The 25,671-nt window shown below is 36.2% G+C and overlaps 1 protein-coding gene and 1 long non-coding RNA gene across 3 annotated transcripts in view; one reads left to right on the top strand and one right to left on the bottom strand.

Moving 5' to 3' along the window:
• LOC147574954 (uncharacterized) overlaps positions 1–25,671 on the bottom strand; it is a 641,937-nt gene that overhangs the window by 85,186 nt on the left and 531,080 nt on the right. The gene's annotated exons all lie outside the window — the stretch shown is intronic.
• LOC112851722 (uncharacterized) lies at positions 19,151–22,981 on the top strand. Of its 2 annotated transcripts, none has more exons than XR_015242910.1 (2): positions 19,151–19,206; positions 19,705–19,941. XR_015242910.1 is itself a non-coding variant. In XM_025915231.2 (2 exons), the coding sequence occupies exon 2, from the start codon at positions 20,633–20,635 to the stop codon at positions 22,805–22,807; it is 2,175 nt and encodes a 724-aa protein (XP_025771016.1). In that variant the 5' UTR covers positions 19,160–19,206; positions 20,378–20,632; the 3' UTR covers positions 22,808–22,981. The 2 variants fall into 2 exon arrangements, 1 of the variants encoding a protein (XP_025771016.1); XM_025915231.2 differs by lacking the exon at positions 19,705–19,941 and adding an exon at positions 20,378–22,981 and having other exon boundaries at positions 19,160–19,206.

Below are 25,671 nucleotides of genomic sequence, written 5' to 3' on the forward strand. Positions count from 1 at the left end.
AGTAATTTTATATACTTATCAGTGCCTAAAATATAAATAATGTGTATCCTTAACTCACTCTATGTCATAAAAAGATCAGCTATGTGCTTATAGAGTGGAAAAAATGTACTCTAGTTTGCTGGGTCTAAGAGGGACACCTGACATCCATATTCGTTTTCTATTGTTCTTCTAACAAATTACACACATTTAGTGGCTCCAAACAAAAAAATTATTCTCATACAGTTCTGGGCATCAGAATTCCAAAATGGGTCTCACAGGGCTAAAATTAAGGTGTTAATCATAAGTCAGTCACTCTTTTTGGGGACTCTAGGAGAGAATATGTTTCCTTATGTTTTCCAGCTTCTAGAGACCTCCTGCATTCATTGACTTGTGGCATGTTCCTCTATCTTCAAAGCTAACAGCACAGGGTCTTCAAATCTTTGGCTCTGAAACTTTTGATCAAATGGGCCCACCTGGACAATTCAGCATAACCTTCTCATTTCAAAATCCTTAATTTAATCAAATCACCATATCTCTTTTGCCATGAAAAGTAAAATATCCACAGGTTCTGGAGATGAGGAGGTAGATATCTTTGGGAGGTGGCATTATTCTGCCTGCCACAGTGGTACATAATAACTTCTCTTCATAGGAAGAGAGAGTATGCAACCCTAATGGTTTTCCTTTTAAATCCCAAGGAAGGTACTTTATGTAATTCATCTACCCACCACATAACAGAAAATGAGTAGCCACTTCACAGCGACAGGACTTGTTAGTTTGTATAGTTCACAATGTAGAGAAAATGAGATACCTTAAGTTCCAGAAATGCACATATATGTGCTATAGGAAATGAAAAACAGTAATCTCTATGAAGATTTCATTTATTCTCCCTCTACCCCCTCCTCCAGATTTGACCTCAATGCTCCTCTTTGTTCTTTTTTTATAACTTATCATTTCACTATCATAACATTTACAATTTTATATTGAACTTCTCTTTTTACAAGTGTGCCTTCACACTGAAATGGGAAATCCTCAAGGGCAAAGACAATGATTTCCTTATCCATGTGTCCCAGTGCCTGATAGGATACTTGGATCATATTAGGCACTGAATACATCTTTGCTAAATTTGCCTATATTTATTCACTTTGGTCATTTTTCTATATAAAAAAAAAAAACACTCCTTGAGCAATAGTCTTTTCCTAATGTATGTTACATATTTTATACTCACAAAGGCATTATGGCATTATGGGTATAATGCCATGAATGGGGTTCAGAGAATCTACAAGATCCCTAAGTGTATGCATAAAATGCTGGGTGTATATAAGAAGGTTAATATCCTTTTCAGTAATGTCATTTTATGAGTAGAGCATTCTGATCATCTTTTACTACACTGTTGGAAGGAGTGTTATACATGTCCTTAGACATTTCTTTCTTTTTTTTCAATATATGAAGTTTATTGTCAAATTGGTTTCCATACAACACCCAGTGCTCATCCCAAAAGGTGCCCTCCTCAATACCCATCACCACCCTCCCCTCCCTCCCACCCTCCATCAACCCTCAGTTTGTTCTCAGTTTTTAACAGTCTCTTATGCTTTGGCTCTCTCCCGCTCTAACCTCCTTTTTTTTTCCCTTCCCCTCCCTCATGGGTTTCTGTTAAGTTTCTCAGGATCCACATAAGAGTAAAACCATATGGTATCTGTCTTTCTCTGTATGGCTTATTTCACTTAGCATAACACTCTCAAGTTCCATCCACGTTGATACAAAGGGCCATATTTCATTCTTTGTCCTTAGACATTTCTAATAGGGTGGAGGTTCAACTTCACACAGGGCAGAATAAAAGACGGTAGCATTTTATTTTCGAGAAGTGATTGGATGTCTTAATCATATCACTCTTGAGTGGCCACAGTTACTTTTTCCATAATGAAAGGTCTAATTGCTTTGGATACCAGTTTCCGTTTTCAAGCTGGTCTGGGGTATTAGTGTCTGTCTCCATTAGCCTTTTGCTGGAAGTTATTTGTATGATACTTTCGGTGCCAGATGCATTACAAAAATGTTGATGGCCAGTATCTTGGCCTGCGATAATTGGGTGCTTTCAGTGTTAGAAATGCCAAGTTCTTAATTAGCTTAATGTAAGGACTACACATCAACTTTTTATTTTCATTTTGATTGGCTAGCATTATCTTCTTTTAAAGTAGATGCCTGTTAAAGTGTTTTGAGAGGTGCTTGTTTTCATAAAATAATCATCCTAGATTAGTGAATTATGAACAGCTGCCTTGAGTGAGAGCTGATTTAGTCCATTACTCAAAGCATGAACCAAAACATTATTGGTGCACAGAGAATTTATGGGAAAATCCAATTTTGCCACGCTCTAACAACAGCACAGCAAATCAAGGTGGTGCTCTGGGACTAAAGCAATTTTACTATTCATGGAAAACTTTGATACCTAATGTTTTATTGATTAGCAGAGAGAAGCTACATGTATTAAGAATCAAGTCTAATAGAGCAAAGGAATCTAAGTTTCTTATGACTTCACTGTGAACATATCAATTTTTCTTTTGTTCCTAGTCTATTTTAAAATACTGATATTGTTAAACGTAAGTTTGACTACAACAACTATGGGATTAGGATTTCTAATTAATATATTCCAGTTTCCATCACTCATTTTACTGATGGATTTTAGGATTCTGAACTGAGTTTGCCAAGTTGGCAGCTAGGCAAATCATTAAAATTGAAAATGGCATCGCCCTGACAGTAAAGTCTTTGAGCACATTTGAAACTCAGGAATGGCTGGAGCTGCCACATGTCATGAGTGATAGCTTCTATTCTGAAGGAGAAAAATCTATGCATCATCATGCCTAGGATAGGTAGGCAATGAGTGTTATATATTATAACTTCATCAATGATAATGATGGAAAAACTAATAACAAAGATGATAATAAATTATTGGCAAATACAGTTAGAATAATGCTTGATTCTCAGATTTAATTATTGTTAGATTATCATGGCAGAGAGCACTGTGTGACGAAATGGGTTTGGACATAAAGGATGTCAGAAGACTTGAATTCTAGACCTGCTTATCACACTCATCATTTGTACAGCTTTAAGAACATCAAATAATTTCTCTCAGTGTCAGTTTCCTCAATCATAAAATGGAGATAGGAACAGGTATTAACTCTAAGTGGGCACAAGGAAGCAAATAATGTGACAGAAATGCTCCAAAACTGGATTGTGGTGATGGCTGGGCAACTTGGTATATTTACTAAAAATTATTGAATCAACACTTAAAATGGTGAACTTTATGGCATGTAAATTACACCTCAATATATTTGCTAAAAAGATGAGGGTGCTTATTTATTCTTTCAACAAATGCATGGTATATCCTGTTTTCAAAGAGCTCACAATCTCAGTTAGATGATAAATAAATTTGCAATAATTCTGCCTTTCACCATAATATAATCAGTGCATTATAGCTTTTACTCTGTGCCAGGCACTGTGCTAAGCACTTTATGCACATTAACCCTTTTAATCCTCATAGCTATTATCATCTCCCTTTTGCAGATGAGGAATCTGATATGCAGATTAGTGGAGGTCGCACAGGCATTAAGTAATGGAGCATAGATTCAAATCCAGGTCTTTTGACTCCAGAGTGTGTTCCTCTTAACCAATACCTCCAGTGGTCACTGGAGGTGGCCTCATTTACAGACATATGGCTTCACAGCAAACTTTACGAAGATAATGAATTAAATAAAGTGCTATAGTTCAGATTTTCTCTAATGTTTTAAATATCTTTTCTGTTTTTGATAATATCCTTTTCTCATTCATTATTACTATTTTTTAACATATCTTCAGTGTATTTTTCAATTCACCAATTGTTCTTACTTCAGTATTGTTTGCTTTTATCTTTATTTCATCTTTGTTTCTGCATTTTGGGTTACTCTGTGTGTTGATTTCTTAAATTAAAATTCTTAGTTTATTCATTTTTTTTCTGATTCATCAATTAAAGCTTATAAAGCAATCAGTTTGTCTTTAAGCATAGCTTTGGCTATAATCTTTAAGTTTTATACATAGTTGCCATGAGTTTGATGAATAATATCAACTTCATGGTATATACACATAATATTTTTTTCTTTAATTCTTCATTTTAGTCATAATTTGCGGAATCTCCCTTTCCCATCATTTATTGACATCTTAGATTTCCTACCATTTTTGATTATTAAAATGCAGTCCAGTCATAAATTTATTAGGCAATTCTAGTGGAAATTTGATAAAAGAGTAAAATACATCAACTCAAATAAGCATTGTGTGAAAGTGACAGGAAAGCTCAACATCAAGAAAATTATCTTTTATGAGAAAAGGCATATAAAATTAAAAATAAATAGTAGTGAGTATGTTTTAGCTTATGCATGAAATTGATAGGTGTATCCATAAAAGAGAAGAATCTTTTTGAGGGAAAAAAACAGCAGAATTATTCAAAATAAACAATACTGATTATGTTCAAATTAAATTCAGAATGGAGGAGGAATTTTAACCCATTGAACTGATGAACTCTGGGACTTGAATCCACCAACATTGAAATATATGCTTTCCATTTGACTCTCTGACCATGAAAGAATGCCAGCAATGTCTTTTGTATTATTAGCAAAGCTCCTGAGATATTTATGACTTTGGGAAGAAATCACCTTCTTTGAAAACAGTGAGGAAAACTCAGCTTTGGACAGAGATAGCACTGACCAATCTCACTAGAAGGAACATAGAGCTTGGTAAGAGATAGTAGGTAATATGTTTGTAATGAAACACATAATTGGATATGGGCTATGATTGATGAATTGGAAGGAAGTGACGATCCACAAGTAAGGTGACTCTACAAAGTTTAAAGAAATCTAGGAAGTCTAAACCATGCTGCATTCTATACAAACTGAGCTGGTCATATGAAGAGGATTTCACCGACTCCAAGTAGTTCTCAGGAGTCCCTCCCTTACCTTCCATACATTTTCTTAACAATATATCCTTTGACACTATTTATGATGCTGCAGAGGGGAAGCCTGATTGAAATGTGGATCCATGCTTGGTTTGAAGTCACTGTTAGTACACTCTGAGCAAGTGTGATAAATAGATTCTGTGTTTCCCTAGGTGTCTCTTCATGTAAATTGATGACTGCTGCCCAGGGGAATGAGCAGGGCCTGAAGACATGAAGAGAGATTAGTTTAAATGTGACAAGGCCATAATCTGTAACGAGGAACATCTGTCACTGTCACACAGGAGAACCATGGTGCTGAGAAGACCCTCTCCACTTGGAAAAAGTCTCCCACTTCATGGCTGACAGTTCAGGCCTCTTCAGCTCAACTCTACTTGTTCCCTCCAAAAAGCTCTTTTATTCAAATTTGACAAACTAATTACAGCTACCATTTGGCTTTCAATGATTCAATTATGGCTGCAGTCACTTGGTTTAGTAATTACTAAAATTATGGTTTGGGCCCAAGTCCAGTTCTGTCTTTGCTCTCTTCCCCACGGAAACAGAGAAGCACTTTTATAGGAAAATAGATGGTGATTCAGGAGTGAGGTTGTAACAATCATTTTAAATGACCTCAGTTGATGGGAAAATAAAACTGAACAGCCTCGCTTGAGAATAGGGCTAAATAGTTTTCTGACTCTTTAAGAAACCTGACACCCTGAAACTATAGGCTTGGTTTCCATGGATAATTTTGTTTTCTGCATGATTGAGGCAAACACTCTTTTTTTCCCCTTTCACTTATGCTCAACTTGTTAGAATTTATTATAAACTGCTGGTTTATACATGGTGTTTTGGTTTAACTGCAGCAAAGATTCTAGGTTTTTAATACCTCCTCCCCAGGTTGGTTTTGGAGAGAGAAAAGCCTTGGGAGGCATAAAAATTTTAGAAATCCTGAGAATGTAGTTTTACTTGACTTGAAGGCCTTACCACAGTTTTATTGCTGAAATTGCTCAGTATATAGGATATAATGTTTAGTTAAGTAAAGAACATGGTCAAGTTTAAAGTTGTGGTTTTTTTGTACTGTGCAATTGTGGTTAAGTCACTTAATTTCAGTTATCTAAGTTTCCTCATCAATAAGTGGGGATTAATATAAGATGCTTCTGTCATGGGCTCTTTGTGAGAATAAAAAAAAAGGAAACAAAAAACAAATGCAAAAAATAGAAAACAGTTAAAAATTGGTAGTCATTAAAACAAAAATATCAGTATTTTAAACCTTAAGGATCTAAAAATACCAATAAAAGACAGACACTGTCAGAATGGGTGGAAAATAAACAAGACCCAATACCCAACTATATGTTGTCTCCAAGAAATTCATTCTAAATGTAAAGACTTAGACCAAAAGTGAAGAGATGAAGAATGATAATCTCAACTAACCTACTCAGAAGAAAGCTGAAGAAGCTATCCTAATTTGAAACAAAGCAGACTTTAGAACAAGGAAAATTTTCAAAGATAGAGAACAACATCACATAATGATAAAAGGGTCAATTCTCGAAGGAGCTTGGGAAGATGGCAGAGTAGGAGGACCATGAGCTCACCCTGTCCCACATTTACACTAGGTATCATCCACATCCAAGTCAATAAGCTGGAGAGTGATCTGAAGACTGGCAGAAGAAACTCCACAACTAAATATGGAGAAGAAACTGCATCTCAAATGTTAGGAAGGTCAGAAAGGCTGAGGAAGGCTGCTAGTAGCAGGGAGTGAGCAGTACATCGAGAAGAGGACAGAAAAATGGGCCCTCACACCAGGGACCTTACACAAGACTAATCCCCATAATGGTTTGCTTTAAAAACCAGAGGAACTGAATTCCATAACTTTGTAAAACCAGTGGCATTTGGAGTCTGGAGCTTTAAAAGTCAGCTGATTCAGCACTGGGTGTACCAAGAGGCTGAGTGATAGCTAGATCACTGCCCTCAAAGAGACAGCAGCCTCTGTAGAAAGTCAGCATAAAAACTATAGTTTGCACAATGATGGGGGCAGAAGGGAGAGAGATCTATTCAGATGGATTTCTGAGCATGTTGAGGGATTTCTTTGAAAATGAAAAAGCTGGTAGGTGCTATTTTCCTCATTTGCCCCCCACCCAAAATAAACACAGAGCCACCTGTGGGAGGTGAGGCTGCACAGATACTTATAGCATTAGCCCAGGGCTCATGACACATTTTGTTAAGGCTGTGTCCATGCCCTACCCAGCTGCCAGGTGCAAAGCTGCCACTGGCTGCCCTGCCTAGCTGCAGCACAGTTCCTAGCCATGGGTCCCAGTCACTGCTGTGTGCTTTGCCCAGCAGCTGATGTATAGCTGCTATGGTGGGCAGTAACCTGCAGTCATGCTGTGCCCAGCTCATACCCCCAGCCACCATCACACGCTGGGCCCAGATGCCAGATGCACAGTTGCCACTGCCTACTGTACCCAGCCACGAATCTCTAGCTGCCATTAGGTGCCAGGCTCAGCTGTGTCCAGCCATCATCATGCATTGTGCCCAACCTTGTGCCCCACAGCTACCATGGCACACAGCTACCACCTGCTGCAGCACTTCAGGGGATATGGCATGGGACTAATGGCCCAATGCAAATTTTGCTAACACTGCCACCCCACTCCCATGTTCCCCAGAGGGCACAGCCCCTCAGAGCTGACTTGCTTGGGTCCTACTAGCACCACAGAGAGCAAAACACAGCTCACAACAGGCAGAGTCAGTGCAGATGTCTACACTGAAAGGAAAAGTAGCTTAGACATAACAACAGAGTGTAAGCAACAGACATAGGATACTTTCCTGAAGCTCCAGGTTCTGGTAAACAGGAGACACTACACTACATGACAGTCCAGACCTCCTCTTAATAAAGTCACTACTTTCAAGGGCAGAAGACATAGCTGACTTTATTAACACACAGAAACAAACACAGACAGGAAGACAAAATGAGGAGATAGAGAAATTTATCCTAAATGAAAGAACAGGACACGGTAACGCCCAGAGATCTAAGCAAAAGAAATGTAAGTAACATGCCTGATAGAGAATTTAAAGGGATGATCATTAGGATACTCACTGGGCTTGAGAAAAGAGGGGAATACATGCATGAGACCCTTAACACAGAGATAAGGAATAGCACAACAAAGATAAAGCTCAATAAATGAAATGAAAAACTCACTTGATGAAGTGAATAGCAGGATGAAAGAAGCAGAGGAACAAATTAGTGACATAGAATACAGAATAATGGGAAATAATCAAGCTGAACTAAAGAGAGAAAACAGAATTATGCAATACAAGAATAAAGTTAGGGAACTCAGTGACTCCATAAAACATAATGACATTTATATAATAGGAGTCCCAGAAGAAGAGTGAGAAAAGGGGGCAGAAAATTTATTTCAAGAAATAACAGCTGAAAACTTTCCTAATCAAGTAAGGAATCCAGATTCAGGAGGCACAAAGAAGTTCCAACAACAAAAAGGAAAGAAAAGGAAAGGAAAGGAAAGGAAAGGAAAGGAAAGGAAAGGAAAGGAAAGAAAAGAAAAGAAAAGAAAAGAAAAGAAAAGAAAAGAAAAGAAAAGAAAAGAAAAGAAAAAATAAAAACAACAAAAAAAGCAGATCCACCAAGACATGTTGTATTTAAACTAATGAAATATAGTGATTAAAAAATATCTTAAAAGGAGCAAGACAAAAGAAGTCAGTATCTTACAAGGGAAAGATAGGGGTATCAGGGGATTTCTTAGTAGAAACTTTCCAAGCCAGAAGGGAGTGGCATGATACATTCAAAGTGCTGAATGGAAAAAAAATATGCAGCCAAGAATACGCTATCTAATAAGGCTATCATTCAGAATAGAAGGAAGGATAAAGAGTTTCCCCAACAGACAAACTAAAGAGGTTCATGACCACTAAACTAGCCCTAGAAGAAATAGTAAAGGGGTCACTTTGAGTGGAAAGCAGAGACCAAAATTGACAGTAAAAAAGTAGGAAACAAAAAAGATAATAAAAATGAATATTTGTGTAAAACAATCAGTGAACTCACAAAAAATGATATAAAATATAATAACATATACCTAAAAAATGGGGGAGAAGAAGAGAAAAAACAGGTTCAAATTTAAGTGGCCATCAACTTATTATATAGACTCCTATATGCAGACAGGTTATACACAAATGTGATGGTAACCATATATCAAACTATGAATATTTTGCAAAGAATAAAGAGAAATACAAACATATCACTAAAGACAATTAGCAAAACATGCAAGAGAGAAACAAGATCAGAGAAATAGTCAGAAACAATTACAAAACAAGTATTAAAATGGAAATAAATACATATCTTTCAGTAATCATTTTGAATGTAAGTGGACTTAACATTCCGATCAAAAGACATAGGATGACAGAATGGATTAAAAAAACAAGATTCATCCAAATGCTGCCTACAAGAGACTCATTTTAGACCTGAAGACAGGGGCGCCTGGGTGGCGCAGTCGGTTAAGCGTCCGACTTCAGCCAGGTCACGATCTCACGGTCCGTGAGTTCGAGCCCCGCGTCAGGCTCTGGGCTGATGGCTCAGAGCCTGGAGCCTGTTTCCAATTCTGTGTCTCCCTCTCTCTCTGCCCCTCCCCCGTTCATGCTCTGTCTCTCTCTGTCCCAAAAATAAATAAAAACATTGAAAAAAAAAATAGACCTGAAGACACATGCAGATTGAAAATAAGGGGATGACAAAATATCTATCATGCAAATGGGTGTCAAAATAAAGCTGGAATAGCAATAATTATATTGGACAAAATAGACTTTAAAACAGACTTTTAACAAGAGGCAAAGAAAGACACTATATAATAATAAAAGGGACAAACCAACAAGAAGATATAACAATTGCAATATTTATGCACCAACATAGAAGTACCCAAATACATAAAATAGTTAATAACAAACATAAAAGAGTGAATTGATTATAATATAACAATAGTAGGGGACTTTAACACCCAGCTTACATCTAAACAGTAAAGCAATAAGGAAACGATAGCTTTGAACAACATACTGGAACAGTTGGATGTAACAGATATATTTAAATCATTCTATCCTAAAGCAGCAGAATACACATTATTTTTAAGTGCATGTGGAACATTCTCCAGAATAGATCTAGAATATTAGCCCACAAAACCTGCTTCAACAAATTCAAGATTGAAGTCATACCATGCATCTTTTCTGATTATGATTTTATGAAACTAGAAGTCAACCACAAGAAAAAATCTGGACAGAACACAAATACATGGAGGTTAAATGACATGTTACTAAACAATGAATGGATCGACTGGTAAATAAAAGAAGAAACCAAAAAGTACGTGGAAATAAATGAATATGAAAACACAATGGTCCAAAACCTTTGGGATACAGCAAAAGCAGTTCTAAGAGGAAAGTGTATAGCAATTCAGGCCTACATCAAAAAGCAAGACAAACTCTCAAATAAAAAACCTAACCTTACACCTAAAGGAGCTAAAAAGAAGAACAAATAAAACCTAAAACCAGCAGAAGGAAGGAAATGATAAAGTTTAGAGCAGAAATAAATGAGATAGCAACTAGAAAAACAATATAATTGATCAATAAAACCAGGAGCTGGTTCTGAGAAAAAAGTCAATAACATTGATAAACTTCCAGCCAGACTTATCAAGAAAAAAAAAAAGGACTCAAATAAATAAAATCACAAATTAGATAGGAGAAATAACAACCAACACCACAGAAATATAAACAATTTTAAGAGAATATTATGAACACTATATGCCAACGAACTGGACACCTAGAACAAAGGGATAAATTTCTAGAAACATAAAATTTCAGTTTATAACTACCAAAAGTGAAACAACAAGTAGAAAATTTGAACAGACTGATAACTAGCAAAGAAATTAAATCAGTAATCAAAAAATTTCCAACAAACAAGTCTAGGACCAGATGGCTTCACAGGTGAATTCTACTAAACATTTAAAGAAGAGTTAATGAGGGTTGATGGAGGGAGGTGGGTGGGGGATGGACTAGATGGGTGATGGGCATTAAGGAGGGCACTTATGATGAGCACTGGGTGTTGTATGTAAATGATGAATCACTGAATTCTACTTCTGAAACCAATATTACACTGTATGTTAACTAACTAGAATTTAAGTAAAAATTTGAAAAGAAAAATATAAAGGAGAGTTAAAACATATTCTTCTCAAACTATTCCAAAAAATAGAAAAAGAAGGAAAACTTCCAAATTCATTCTATGAGGCCAGCATTATCCTGATACCAAAACAGGATAAAGACACCACTAAAAAGAGAACTACAGGCCAATATCCCTGAGAACATGGTTGCAAAAATTCTCAACAAAATACAAGCAAACTGAATCTAACAATACATTGAAAAAAATCATTTACCATGCTCAAGTGGGATTTAATCCTGTGTTGCAAGTGTGGTCCAATATTCACAAATCAATCAGTGTGACACATCACATCAATAAGCAAAAGGATAAGAGCCATATGATCATTTCAATAGATAAAGAAACAGCATTTGACAGAGTACAACGATTCATGATAAAAACCCTCAACAAAGTAGGTTTAGAGGGAACATATCTCAACATAATGAAGGCCATATGAAGAGCTAACATCATCTACAATAGGGAAAAAAAGAGACCTTTTCCCCTACAGTCAGGAAAAAGACAAGGATGTCCATCCTCACCAGTTTTTTTTTGTCAAAAAAAATTTTTTTTTAATTTTTTTTTAACGTTTTTATTTATCTTTGGGACAGAGAGAGACAGAGCATGAACGAGGGAGGGGCAGAGAGAGAGGGAGACACAGAATCGGAAACAGGCTCCAGGCTCTGAGCCATCAGCCCAGAGCCTGACGCGGGGCTCGAACTCCCGGACCGCGAGATCGTGACCTGGCTGAAGTCGGATGCTTAACCGACTGCGCCACCCAGGCACCCCTTTTGTCAAATTTTTAATGTTTATTTATTTTTGAAAGATGGGGCAAGCAGGGGAGGGGCAGAGAGAGAGGGAAACACAGAGCACAGCACAGAGCCTAATTCCGGCTTGAATTCACAAGCCATGAGACCATGACCTGAGGCTCAGTCAGACCTGAGCCACCCAGGCACCCCGTATTCTCATCAGTTTTATTCAACATAGTACTGGAAGCCCTAGCCACAGCAATCAGACAATAAAAAGAAATAAAACCTCATCCAAATCAACAAGGAAGAAGTAAAATTTTGCTATTTGCAGATGACACGATACTATATCCAGAAAACTTGAAATATCCACCAAACAAACAAACCTGCCAAAACTGATGAATGAATTCAGTAAAGTCAGAATACAAAATCAATGTACAGAAATCTGCTGCCTTTCTATATACCAATATGAAGCAGCAGAAAGAGAAATTTTTAAACATCCCATTTACAAATATGTCAGAAATAGATACCTAGGAATAAACTTAACCAAAGAAGTCAAATATCTGTACTCTAGGAACTATAAAACACTGATGAAAGAAATTGAAGATGACACAAAGAAATGGAAAGACATTTCATACTCATGAACTGGAAGAACAAATATTGTTAAAATATCTATACTACCCAAAGCAATCTACACATTTAATGCAATCACTATCAAAATACCATCAGCATTTTACACAATTATGTAAACAATCAACAAAACTAAAAGGCAGCCTGCTGAATGGAAGAAGATATTTACAAATAGCATATTTAATAAAAGGTTAGTATCTACAGTGTATAAAGAACTGATAAAACTCAACACCCCCAAATAACTGAATTAAAAAATAGGCAGAAGTCACGGATATTTTCCAAAAGGAGACATACAGATAGCCAACAGACACATTAAAAGATGTTCATCGTCACTTACTATCAGGAAAATGCAAATCAAAACAACAATGAGATATCTCACCTGTCAGAATGACTAAAATCAAAAATACAAGAAACAACAAGTGTGGCAGAGGATGAGGAGAAATAGGAACTCACTTGCACTGTTGGTGGGAATGCAAACTGGGGCAGCCACTGTGTAAAAGAGTATGGAGTTTCTTCAAAAAGTTAAAAATAGAACTTCTTTATGATCCAGCAATCGCACTACTTGTTATTTACCAAAAGAATAAAAAACGCTAATTCATAGCAGCATTATTTATAATAGCCAAGATATGAAAGCAGTCCAAGTGCCCACTGATTGATGAATGGATAAAGAAGATGTGGTATACACCCACAATGGAATGCTACTCAGCCATAAAAAAGGAAATTTTGCCCTTTTCAGTAACATGAATGGAACTAGAGAATATAATGTTAAGCAAGTAAGTCAGAGAAAGACAAATGCAATATTATTTCACTCACAGTGAAATTTAAGAAACAAAACAAATGAGCAAAGGGAAAGAGAGAGAGAGAGAAATACACTTTTAATTATAGAGAACGAACCAATTGCTCCAGAGGGGAGTAGGGTAGGAGGTTGGGTTAAATTGGTGATAGGAATTAAGTAGTTTCCTTTTTGTGATGACCACTGAGTGATGTATGGAATTGTTGAATCACTATATTTGCACCTAAAACTAATATAACACTATATGTTAACTGGAATTAAAAAATTAAAAATTAAAATTAAAAAATACTATTCACATTGGAGTCCTTAAAAAGATGTTCAATGAGTTAATGTTTAAAAATATTTAGTACTGCCTCTGTATCATTAGACAATGTCGGACATGACAATATATTTTGTATATATTATAATTTATCTTCCTTTAAAACCAGGAAAGTAAACTTATAATAAATTCTGATTTAGACATACTTAAAAGATTGAAACTTAAGGGGTACCTGGGTGGCTCAGTGGGTTGAGGTCGTGATCTCTTGGTTTGTTAGTTTGAGTTCTGTATTGGACTCATTGCTGTCAGTGCAAAGCCTGCTTCAGATCCTCTGTCCTCCCCCCTTTCTGACCCTCCCCTGCTCATTCTCTCTCTCTCAAAAATAAATAAACATTTTAAAAATATTGAAACTTAAGATGTTTTAATATACACACAAAAAAGGGTCAGTTCTCCAACACATGAACCTAATAACAGAGTATCAAAATACATGAAACAAAAATTTATAGAAAGGTGAAAAAAAGAAATACACTATTATAGGTAGATACTTTAATACCACCATTGTTTAGGTAATTGATGATGAAAAATCAGGCAGAAAATCAGTAAGTATACTGTTGACCTGAACCACACTATCAATCAATTTGATCTAATTGACATTTATAGAATACTTCATCCAACAATAACAGAATACACATTCTTCTCAAGTTCAGATGGAATGTTCACCAAGAGAGACTACACTCTGGCTTGTAAAATGCACCTTAACAAATTTAAAAGAAAAGAAATCATACAAATTGTGCTGTCAGACCACAATGGAATTAAACAAGAAATCAGTAACAGAAAGACAGGTGGGCAATTTCCAGATATGTGGCAAATGAGGACCATAAGGGACACAAAACTATAACAAAATCACTCAAAATTTTTACTCACTGTTCCCTTTGTGTGTTGGTGAAGGGAATGCCTTGGAGAAAGACCTGTTCTACTGTTAGATACAAAGAGGAAAAAAGTAATGAGTTTTCATTACTCTCCCAGTGAATTAAGAGAATTAAGTTAGAATTCTGTTGTATGTCACTTAGAAGTTGACTTTGTCCACAAATGTAGTCAATCTTTATTATTTGTAGATTCTGTATTTGTGAGTTTGCCTACTGTCTAAAATATGTAACTCCAAAATCAATGTTCACAGTGTTTTCATGGTCATTCATAGATATGGGCAGAGCAGTAGGAAATTTGAGTTACTCAACTCACACATTCCCAGCTAAGGGCAAACAAAATGATGCTCTGCCTTCTTGCTTCAGCTTTCATACTACAAACAAGTTTCCTTTTCACAGTTTATTTAGTGCCATTTTTTTGTGCTTTTTGGGGGGCAATTTTGCTTTTTAAAATGACCTCCAAGCATACCACTGAAACAGTGTCTAGTTTTCCTAATTGCAAGAAAACTGTAATATGCCTTATGAAGAAAATACATGTGTTAGATTAGCATCATTCAGGCATGAGTTACAATGCTGTCGGCCCTGAGTTCAATGCTAATGAATCAACTATATATATCTTTTTTTTACGTTTTATTTATTTTTGAGACAGGGAGAGACAGAGCATGAACAGGGGAGGGTCAGAGAGAGGGAGACACAGAATCTGAAACAGGCTCCAGGCTTTGAGCTGTCAGCACAGAGCCCGATGCGGGGCTTGAACTCATGGACCGGGAGATCATGACCTGATCCAAAGTCCCACGCTTAACCGACTGAGCCACCCAGGCACCCTCATATATATCTTTAAACAGACATAAGATTATGTACTATTCTGTTGATAAAAATGTGATTAGAGGCCCAAAGGAATCTAACCCTATATTTCCCATGGGAGAAATGGTTCAAACTTTGCTAATTCAGTGTTTGTGATGACTTTATAAACCATAAATACCTCAAACAATGAGAGTTGACTGTAAGTACAAGTTTTTATATCTACTCTATAGTAGACACTGAACTTTGTGTTATTCAACAAATACATATGAGTTCGTTCAATGTGCCAGACTTGTTCTAAGTAATGAGGGGACAGTAGTGTAGTAAACCAAAGACCTCAGCCTTCTTTATTTATGGAGCTTATATTCTAGTAAAGCAGAGAGGAAATAGACATATAAATGTATAATATGTTCATTATGGTAAGTGCTATGAAGTAAGCTTCCATGCTCTAGAATGTAGATTATGTAAATAAAACTCAGGGAAGCTGAGTTGCTTATGAAAAATCTAAAGTGATGCAAAATTCAAGCTCAGCTCTTGTGGCTTCAAAAACTATGCTCTTTCAATTAATTTACACTTGATCCTTCTCATGAATGTATGTACTAGAGTGCACTTCTTTGTAAGAGAACTGCATCTAGCTCCTGTGAAGAAGACCCTATCTCAAAAGATAATAAATTTATACTTGAGAGCAGTTTTCAACATAGGGACCAATTTTGCCTCCCTACAGAACATTTGATAATCTTGAGACATTTTTGATTGTCCTACTTGGGTAGGGAGTGATTCTGGCATCTAGCGGGGAGAGATCAGGAATAGTACTTAACATTCTACAGAATAGAACAAAGAATTGTCTGGCCAATAGTAGTTAGATGGAGAAACTGGAACTTAGAAAGAGCTAGACAAGCAACACTTTCAAGTGGCTAGCTCATGACTCATGTGGGAAAATAAAAGATCTTATATCTTGCTTTTCTCATGATCAGATTTAATGTGCAGCATCATAGGGGAGAAAAATTTGCCACCCTAAAATGTGTCTCTTTGGGGGCTAGTATCCAAAATCTATAAAGAGCTCACCAAACTCCACACCCGAAAAACAAATAACCCAGTGAAGAAATGGGCAGAAAACATGAATAGACACTTCTCTAAAGAAGACATCCGGATGGCCAACAGGCACACGAAAAGATGTTCAGCGTCGCTCCTTATCAGGGAAATACAAATCAAAACCACACTCAGGTATCACCTCACGCCAGTCAGAGTGGCCAAAAGGAACAAATCAGGAGACTATAGATGCTGGAGAGGATGTGGAGAAACGGGAACCCTCTTGCACTGTTGGTGGGAATGCAAATTGGTGCAGCCGCTCTGGAAAGCAGTGTGGAGGTTCCTCAGAAAATTAAAAATAGACCTACCCTATGACCCAGCAATAGCACTGCTAGGAATTTATCCAAGGGATACAGGAGTACTGATGCATAGGGGCACTTGTACCCCAATGTTCATAGCAGCACTGTCAACAATAGCCAAATTATGGAAAGAGCCTAAATGTCCATCAACTGATGAATGGATAAAGAAATTGTGGTTTATATACACAATGGAATACTATGTGGCAATGAGAAAAAATGAAATATGGCCTTTTGTAGCAACGTGGATGGAACTGGAGAGTGTGATGCTAAGTGAAATAAGCCATACAGAGAAAGACAGATACCATATGGTTTCACTCTTATGTGGATCCTGAGAAACTTAACAGAAACCCATGGGGGAGGGGAAGGACAAAAAAAAAAATGAGGTTAGAGTGGGAGAGAGCCAAAGCATAAGAGACTGTTAAAAACTGAGAACAAACTGAGGGTTGATGGGGGGTGGGAGGGAGGAGAGGGTGGGTGATGGGTATTGAGGAGGGCACCTTTTGGGATGAGCACTGGGTGTTGTATGGAAACCAATTTGACAATAAATTTCATATATAAAAAAAAAGAATCAGAAAAAAAAATAAAATGTGTCTCTTTGGCATTGGAATTATTTTAGGCTAATTTAAAAAAAAAAACAGAAAACTAAGTTTTTCTTTTTGGCCTCCTTTCTAATTGCTTGAAAGAATTTAGAGAGAGGACCTATTCCAGGCGGGGAGCTATCACCAGGGATAACTATAGTATAATGTGAACTAGTTATGGTAGACAGGGAGGAACCTAGCAAGGCCCATTTTGACCAAGGTCCTCACTATGTCCCATTGTTTCTGGATGGCCCAGCAAACATTTGTTTACCCAACAGTTATTCCTTACATTCTTTCCGTGAATTTCATTCCTTCATTTTGAAGCCCCAGACTCCTACCCCTATTCCTGAGTCCAGAATAATATACATACCTCATCTTACCTGTTTTTGGAATCTCTGTGTATGTGGATCCCCTGTATGTACATTATTAAATTTGATTTTCTTTTGTTAATGTTTGATGTAAATTTAATTGTTAGACCAGCCAGAAGAAGCTTAAAGGGTAAAATAAAAATTTTCCTCCCCAACAGCATTATCCTACCATTGTCAATTTAATATCTTTCTAAATCTAAAATACTCTCACTATAGATGCTAATGTATCCCTTTCCCAACAATCTTCCTTTCCAAGCTGTTTGAGAATTCTCTGTATGTATTTAGGAACTGAGGAGGTAAAAATAAGAAGAAAAGGAAAGGGAGACATTGATGGCAGAATAATGGAGAGATAGATTAAAATATAAACATCAAAAAAGAAACTTGAATGACTCTCTATTATGGTCTTCCTTCTTCCCTTACCCCTCTTATGCTTCATTTAGTTCTTCTCTCTTCCTTTCAACAGATAATTATTATTTTCTTCTTTTACTGTGCAAAGCATGATGTATAGATGAGATTATCTTTTGAGGAAATTTTGTTACTAATAAGTGTTATATTTTACAAAGTACTTTTCACATCTATTATTTCATTTGAATCTTTCTATAAACCTTATTTTATAGACAAGTAAAGACTTTTATAGACAAAGACTCAGGGAACATATGTGAACTTGTCCACAGTAATAGTAGAACAAGAACTCGTCTGTAGTGTTCTTTCATCTAGATAATTCTGACATAGATACGAGGATTATGAGGCTATGGGGTTCTTTATTGCCCTATACTTATCAGAGTATCAGAAATGGTATTTATTTTGGATTAAAAAATCACACAAAACATGTTTTAAAAAGGTGAGATACTGTCTTGGGAATATGTAATGAAATCTACTCAAAATAACACTAAAATGAGGGTTCTGTTGAACTGCTATTAGGTATCAAGCACTAACACAAAGTAGCTCATTAAGCCCCTCAGATGTCTCATGAGCTAAATTGTTTTTATCCTATATCTGAGAGAAGAAAAAAAATTTTTTGAGTGACCTTCCAGTTGTGTTGCCTGTATTAACTGGTAGTTTTTACGAATTAAAGGTTCCCCCCTAATAATACATTTTCATAATTTTGGTCCCAAAATTTTGTACACAAACAACCAAAATGTTGGTTAATCACATTGCAAACATGCTAATAGTTTATCTGCATCTTGCATTTAAAGGGAAAGGGACCACTTTCTAAATAATTTAAATCTAAATATTAATATAAGACAGGTATCTATTCTTTTGAAGAATTTATTCATTAAGAAAACCTATATTCCACTTACTGCTCCTACTCTCTTCTGAGTCAGACCACTCATTACAGTTTTGGCTCTGATTAGAAAATATATTAGAAAATTAAAGATTTCTTGGCAATCTCTAAGTCATGGATCTGAGACCTATCTTATTCAGGGCTTTCATCTTAATTTCACTTGGGACATTTCTGGGAAATATAAGATGCCAATCTCTATGGAAAATTTGGAGCTGTCTCTCCCTAGTCCACAGCAGAATTTGCCTAGTGTTCTAAATTCTGTCTCTAAGGCAAACAAAACAGCAGCTAAGGCTCAGTGAGTGTGGACACCTCCAGATCCTCCAGGAGGTAAATCTGCTAAATAATGTAATTTCTGCTATTTTTGCTTTTCAAGATCAATGAAGACTTAGTGAAAGCATTATATTCAGAAAGCATAGCTTGAAGCCTTATGAGAAAGGATGAGAGTTATGTACACCCTGTGTACTCATTTTCTGATTCTCTTAGGAGCCAAATTTGCTCCCTGTTATTTCTGTCAATTCATGCTTAAATGGCTTATTTCTTGGTTTTTAGTGATTTTTGGTTGTGAACTCATTTAGGGGAAATCTGTCATGAGACATGTAAGTTGTACTCCTACAGGGAGAATGTGTGTTTTCCTCTGCCAGTTGCTTGGCATCACTACCATATTTAAAATAAATCATCTCTTTGAGGTTTGTAGGAAAACTTATTGTTTGAATTTAGTCTGCAGACATACTTAATTATTTCTTGTTATAAAATCTCAACTAAAATGTCCTGCTGACTCTCATGGGGGTACTTTTTTTTTTTTTTTTTTCTAACTCACCTTCTTAGTAAGAATGTAGACAGATTTATGCAGAGGCTTCCTATTAGACATTCACCTTTGGACAGAATCCATTCTTTGTCTTCTGTCATCTGTAGCTTTCAGTTTCGACCACCAGAATTGAAACTCAAAGACACCATGGGTACGTATGTGGGGTCAGAACTCACTTCCCTCTCTGGATTCTTATTTTTATTTATTTATTTTGCCTCTCAGAATTTTACTAATTTCCTCAACTTAGATGTATTTATGGTTATATATTAGATATATCAACTTAGATATATTTATGGTCAGCTATATTTACAATTAATGGCTTACATTATTTTATTATTCTTATTGAGACAGTTTTTCAAGGTTCACAATACTGCCAGAAATGATTACTCTCTAAGATTTTATAAAAGTCTAAAATACTTCCACATAAACATTTTCATTTAACAATAGATTCAGCCGTATTCTCATATTAGTACTTATGAGTTTAACTTTTTTAAATGGCTACATAATACTATGAATAAAACAGTATTTATTTAACAACTTTCCTATTAATGGATATTTGTTATTTTTAGTTTTTGTTATTGGTCAACATGTATATATTTGCAGATTGTATATCTAGATTAAATCTCTAGTTATAATTGCCATTAAAAAATATAATACTTAAATTTTGATATTTATTTCCAACTTGCTTTTCAGCATGCAACAATTTGAGTGAGAAAGAAAAAGTCAGTGTGCCTTAATCCTCATTGCCTTTCCATGTTGGGTTTTATTGAGCATATTATTACTAATTTCAAGGAATAGTTTGTTTCTTAACCTTGTTCTAGAATTTATTCCATGGAGAGACAAACCATATTACAGAAATATTTTTAATAGGCATTTTTCATGCCAAATGAGGAACTGATTTGAACCAATTTTTCTCATATACAACTGAAATATAATCTTTTCAGGACAATGCCATTTGATTTCTCATCTGACTGTGATTATCCTAACTGCTTGGAGAGTACTCAGAATGAGTCTGATTGGAATCCCTGTTTCAGCAAGAGTAGTAATGACTCTTTTTACTCAAGATCAAGAAAAAAATCCGTGTTTTGTTCTGGTGTGCATTGCTTTGCTTCTCAGTGTTGTTCCACCAGGCCAGAGAATGACACCAAAGACTCAGGGTTTCTTCCCTCGGAGGAGGAAAGCTATGTGGAGTCTTCTCAAAGCAATCATCTCGGTCTGAACCCTGAGGGCATTACAAGGAAAATCAGACCATTCAGAGAATTGACTGTCCAAGAATTACTGAGGGAGTTTGGGGATAGCGGGAAGTTCCAGCCAAACTCCATGTCCGTAGGCCACTTTAGAGATCAAGTGGTAATGAAGTTCAGAAGAGCTTTGTATTATTCTGGAATTTGGGTGACACATGTCCAAGGCCACAGACTTGGAAAGCACTTATCAGCTAATTATTTCAAGAGAAACCCTGGTTGTCTACACCGACTGGTCCCCTGGCTGAAACGGGAATTAACAGCTGTTTATGGAGACTATGGCTATACAGTGAAGAATATTCTAGCCACCATTCTCCAACACATGACAGAATATGATCTGGACAGTGAGTCTTTCATTCATCTCCTGGAACCTTATCTACAACAACACACCCACCATTTCCTGCATGAGTTTATCAGTTTTGTTCATTCACCTTATAACATGGAGACCTATGACCAACGAGCCATCTATCAATGTCCTTCTGTTTCACCAAGGGTAAATAAGAAGTCCATAGCATCAGCTTCTGTTTTGCCTTTGTCTAAGGATCAGGCTCTACTGGCATCTCAACATAGAAACACCCGGGGCCAATGGAATAATGAGCAGAAGCCTCTGTCAGGCTTGAGACAGTTTCCAAATGGTAACTCTTCCTTGAAGAAATCGGAAATCCCACTACTCCATCAAAAAACAGCAAGCAAAATCCATGCTTGGGTTGAAGACAAACCAGAATCAGGTGATCACAAAGGTACAACTTCTACTAACAATATAATCTTGGATTGCCCTACACCAAGGGAAAGGGGCCCAGGCTTACTGGATTGCAAAAAAAAAGTTCAAGAGAGGAAAATGGAAGGGATAAAGTTGCTTTCTGGTAATGTCCAGGATCTGGGAAAGAGTGACACAACTGCACATACCTTCAGTTCCCTGGAAATTTTTAATCAGGGGCAGTCATGTCAGTGCAGTCTAAAAGAAGGAAGGATTTTGAGCCCGGACCAGCAGATCAATTTCCAGGAAAAAGCAGCAGAAAAGAATAAACACTCAGATTCACCACCAAAGATTTTTCAAAGAAGATTGCCGAGAGAAAGATCCTTGTTAAGTTACAAATCCAGAAAGAGGGACCCCTCTTGGAGTTGCATTTCAGAAACTGCCCTTTCTTCTAAGAGAAATAGTAGGAAGCTGAGATCTTTCAAAAAGAAGAGGTTGAAGGGCAAACAGTCCTCCCAATTTACAGAAGCTGGTTCACATTTCAGTAGAAGAGTCCAAAGACAATCACAGTCCAATACTCACAGATCCAAATCTTGGTGTGTTGGGCTTACAAAGAGATCTTTAAGCAGAGAATCAAGTAATCCCTCTCTGAAAGGAAGTAACAGAAGTGAATGCTTCACTCAAAATATATGCTGTGTGTGCTCAAAAGTGAAGAATGTGCATAGTTATGAATCAAACTATGGGAGAGCATCTTCAACCACAGTTCAACATGTGAAATTTCCTTCAACTGCTGGGAAGAGACCCAAGTGTTCTTCTAAATGTGAGAGTACTTCTGAAGCTGAAAGCCCCTGTAACAGTTTCATATACCTACAGACTGAGAAACACAGGTCTCCAAGTAAACAAGAGATGAAGCAAAAAACTGCATTTCCTAGAGCTGGCAAAACTAGAGCAGTTACACACAGAAAAAACAAATGCCAGTGTCCAGATATAAGAACCACAAAGGAAGTCAGTGAAGTGAGGGATCTGAATGATATAAGGCAAAGGAGTAGTCTTTCTGAGTGTGCACCTTCTTGCAGGAAGCCAATCCAAAAGAAAAAGAATTCAAGCCTTCAGAAATGTCACCTGGCCATGAATGAACGTAAAGGAGACAAAGTATTAGAAACAGATGGGTGCAAATTGTTTTGAAAGGCAAATCAGTCTATTCAACTAGCCACCAAGAATCTTTGAAAATATTAATATAATCTGGAAAAGATTCTTCCCATCACTTTGTAACTGGAACTAAAAGCCTGATGAATTAAATTTAAGGCTTTCTATAGAGACAAATGCATATTATTAAATTGGCCATATATCTAAATATTATTTCAGTCTTCACTCATGAACTGATTTCTTAAAATATTTAGCTTATATTTTAGTTTCCAGATTTAACTATGAAGACTATCTGCCAAAAGCTGCAAACACCACAAAGACTATACTAATGATGGGAGTATATATTACTTAACACAAGGTATGCATGTTAAGTATTACCAAACACAAGTGTTATTTTTTAAAGATACCTATATATTTTTTCATTTTTAAAGAAATATATATGTATATATATTTTAAGTGTTACATATACATCACTTAAAATATATATATATATATATTCCAAACCTAATGCATTTTGCAATTCATAGAAAATAAGGAGAAATGGTCACTATCTTAAGACATAGTCATTGCCTTCAAGAATCTCACCATCTAGTTATAAAAACAGCTACAAATAAATAGAAAAAAATAAACATCTTTGGGATACTTGGCACTACCTTCCTATTTTCCTACCCTGAAAACTGTGCCTTCATTATCTTCATTTAAGGCTGCCATATGATGGGTAGCTGATTCCCTACCCATTGTAAACTGGTCCAGTAATGGTAACTATACCAAAGCCAAGCTAATCATAGTATTTTTGCCCCTCTGGCCACACAATTGATGAGTCCAGTGGTGGTCAAGTCATAGTACTCCCTTGAGATTTTTCAACTGGTTCTGATGAAGAGAGTTATTCTTCTCCCCTTCCAGTGGCAGATAGTAAAAGCTTTAAAGCTTGGATTGCTATTAAGAGCTATATTTCTCAATTTGTGAAGAAAACCAGTTTGAACTAAGAGTAGAAAGCTAACAAAGGAAAGCAAGACAAGTCATGAGGAGAGAGTCTTGGAGTCAGGAACTGGATCTTCTAGAACTTGAGTTGTCCTCTTGTTCTTCACATGATTTTATTTTTTGACCCTCTTTAGGTTTTGTGAATCAATACATTTCCTCTCTGCCTATCTTATTAAACAGAGAGTTCCAGTTACTTGCAATCAAGCAATTCATGGGGAAGTGACAAATGGCAGTCTGGGAGAGAATAGTCAGGGAGCAACGATTCCCTTGGGGAGATTTCTGTAGGCTTCTTGGAGAAGTAATATGTAAATACTGTTTTGAAAAATAAGTAGCAGTTTCACAGGTTAATATGTTGGCAAATGCTATCAAGAAAAATAAGCAACATAAAAAAACTAATATAACATTGTGTGTCAACTATACTTTAATTTAAAAAAAAGAAGAAAAATGAGCAACTTGAAAACAAATTAGAGAGATAAAAATTTCCAGCACTCTCCCTCCAGTGTAACTGGGAAATTCTGAGACGGTGAGAAGTGAGGCTGATCCCAAGTTGTAAACAGGAATGAACTCTGGCTTCTCTGGGTCCACAGTAGTTATAAAGCACCTAAATGTAGCACAGGACTCAAACTTCAAATTAAAAAAATAACATTTTGTGTTAACTCCCCTTTAAAAATAATCGAGATGTTCTTGCAGAAATCTTAGAAAACCTGTTTAATGGATATAAATGTGTTTCAGTACATTCAAAATTTATATATATATATATTTAAAATTTATATTTATAATTTTATATTTATATATACTTATATTTATATATAATTATACATAATTATATGTGTGTGTGCATATATATACACACACATACATGTGTGTAACATATATATATATACACACATGCATATATACACACCCTATATCTATATATTTAGAGAGGGAGAGAGAGAGCAAGCGTGAGTGAGAAGAGAAGGGTGGGAAGGAGGGAGGAAGGGAGAGAGAGAGAGAGAGAGAGAGAGAGAGAGAGAGAGAGAGAGAATGAATCCCAAGTAGGCTCTAGTCTCAGCACAGAGCCCAATGTGGGGTTTGATCCCATGACCCTGGGACCATGACCTGAACAGAAATCAAGAGTCAGACTCTCAACCCCGAGCCACCCAAGCACCCCTCTTTTTTTTTTTTTAAACACACTTACATCAAGTGAGCAGTACACTATAAACAATGAGCTAAACCTTTCATGGTAAAAACTCATGGGAAATATACATAAAGTCCTGAAATTAGTAACAGGAAATCAATTGCAGTGGTTTAAAGTCACTACAACTTAGTAACAGTTTATAAAGGAAAATAAAATTGTTATTGTGGTCAAAAGTGTGCTTATGAGCTAATGACTAGGCTGCGATCAAAGATGTAGAGAATTTCTCCAGGTAGGGAAAACCAAAATGGATATCAAATACATGAATAGATATTCTCTAGGAAAGTATATTTCTTTGGATTATTTAGAAAATGAATTTGGCTTTAAGGAGGAAGATATAGGAAAGTGATTTTTTTTTTTTAATGAAAGAAAGCCTGTCCTATTAGAGGGGTCATATGGTTCCTATCAGGATGGACATATGGTAGATCAAGAGGCCAATGGAGGGAAGGAGCTCTCGTCCTTAGAAGTGTTCATGCTTGGCTGGATCCCAAAAATGTGGGAAATCTGATTGAATGTTTTATAAATTCCCATTTGACTCAAAGATTCCAAGATTAATTAAGGAGTCACAAAAATGTGCTGATGAACCAAAAACATCATACTTATAAAATGTGCAACATCTTTTCTTGAATAGGGAAAAAGAAAAAAAAATCATAATACAGTAATAGTAATTAATATTGAAAGTTTACTATTTATGACACATACATAAACTCTATCAGGTATTATTTGTATCTTCATTTTATGGATG

This window comes from Puma concolor, chromosome D4 (assembly GCF_028749965.1).
Source record: "Puma concolor isolate L17-30 chromosome D4, mPumCon1.1.hap2, whole genome shotgun sequence".
NCBI classification, from domain to species: domain Eukaryota; kingdom Metazoa; phylum Chordata; class Mammalia; order Carnivora; family Felidae; genus Puma; species Puma concolor.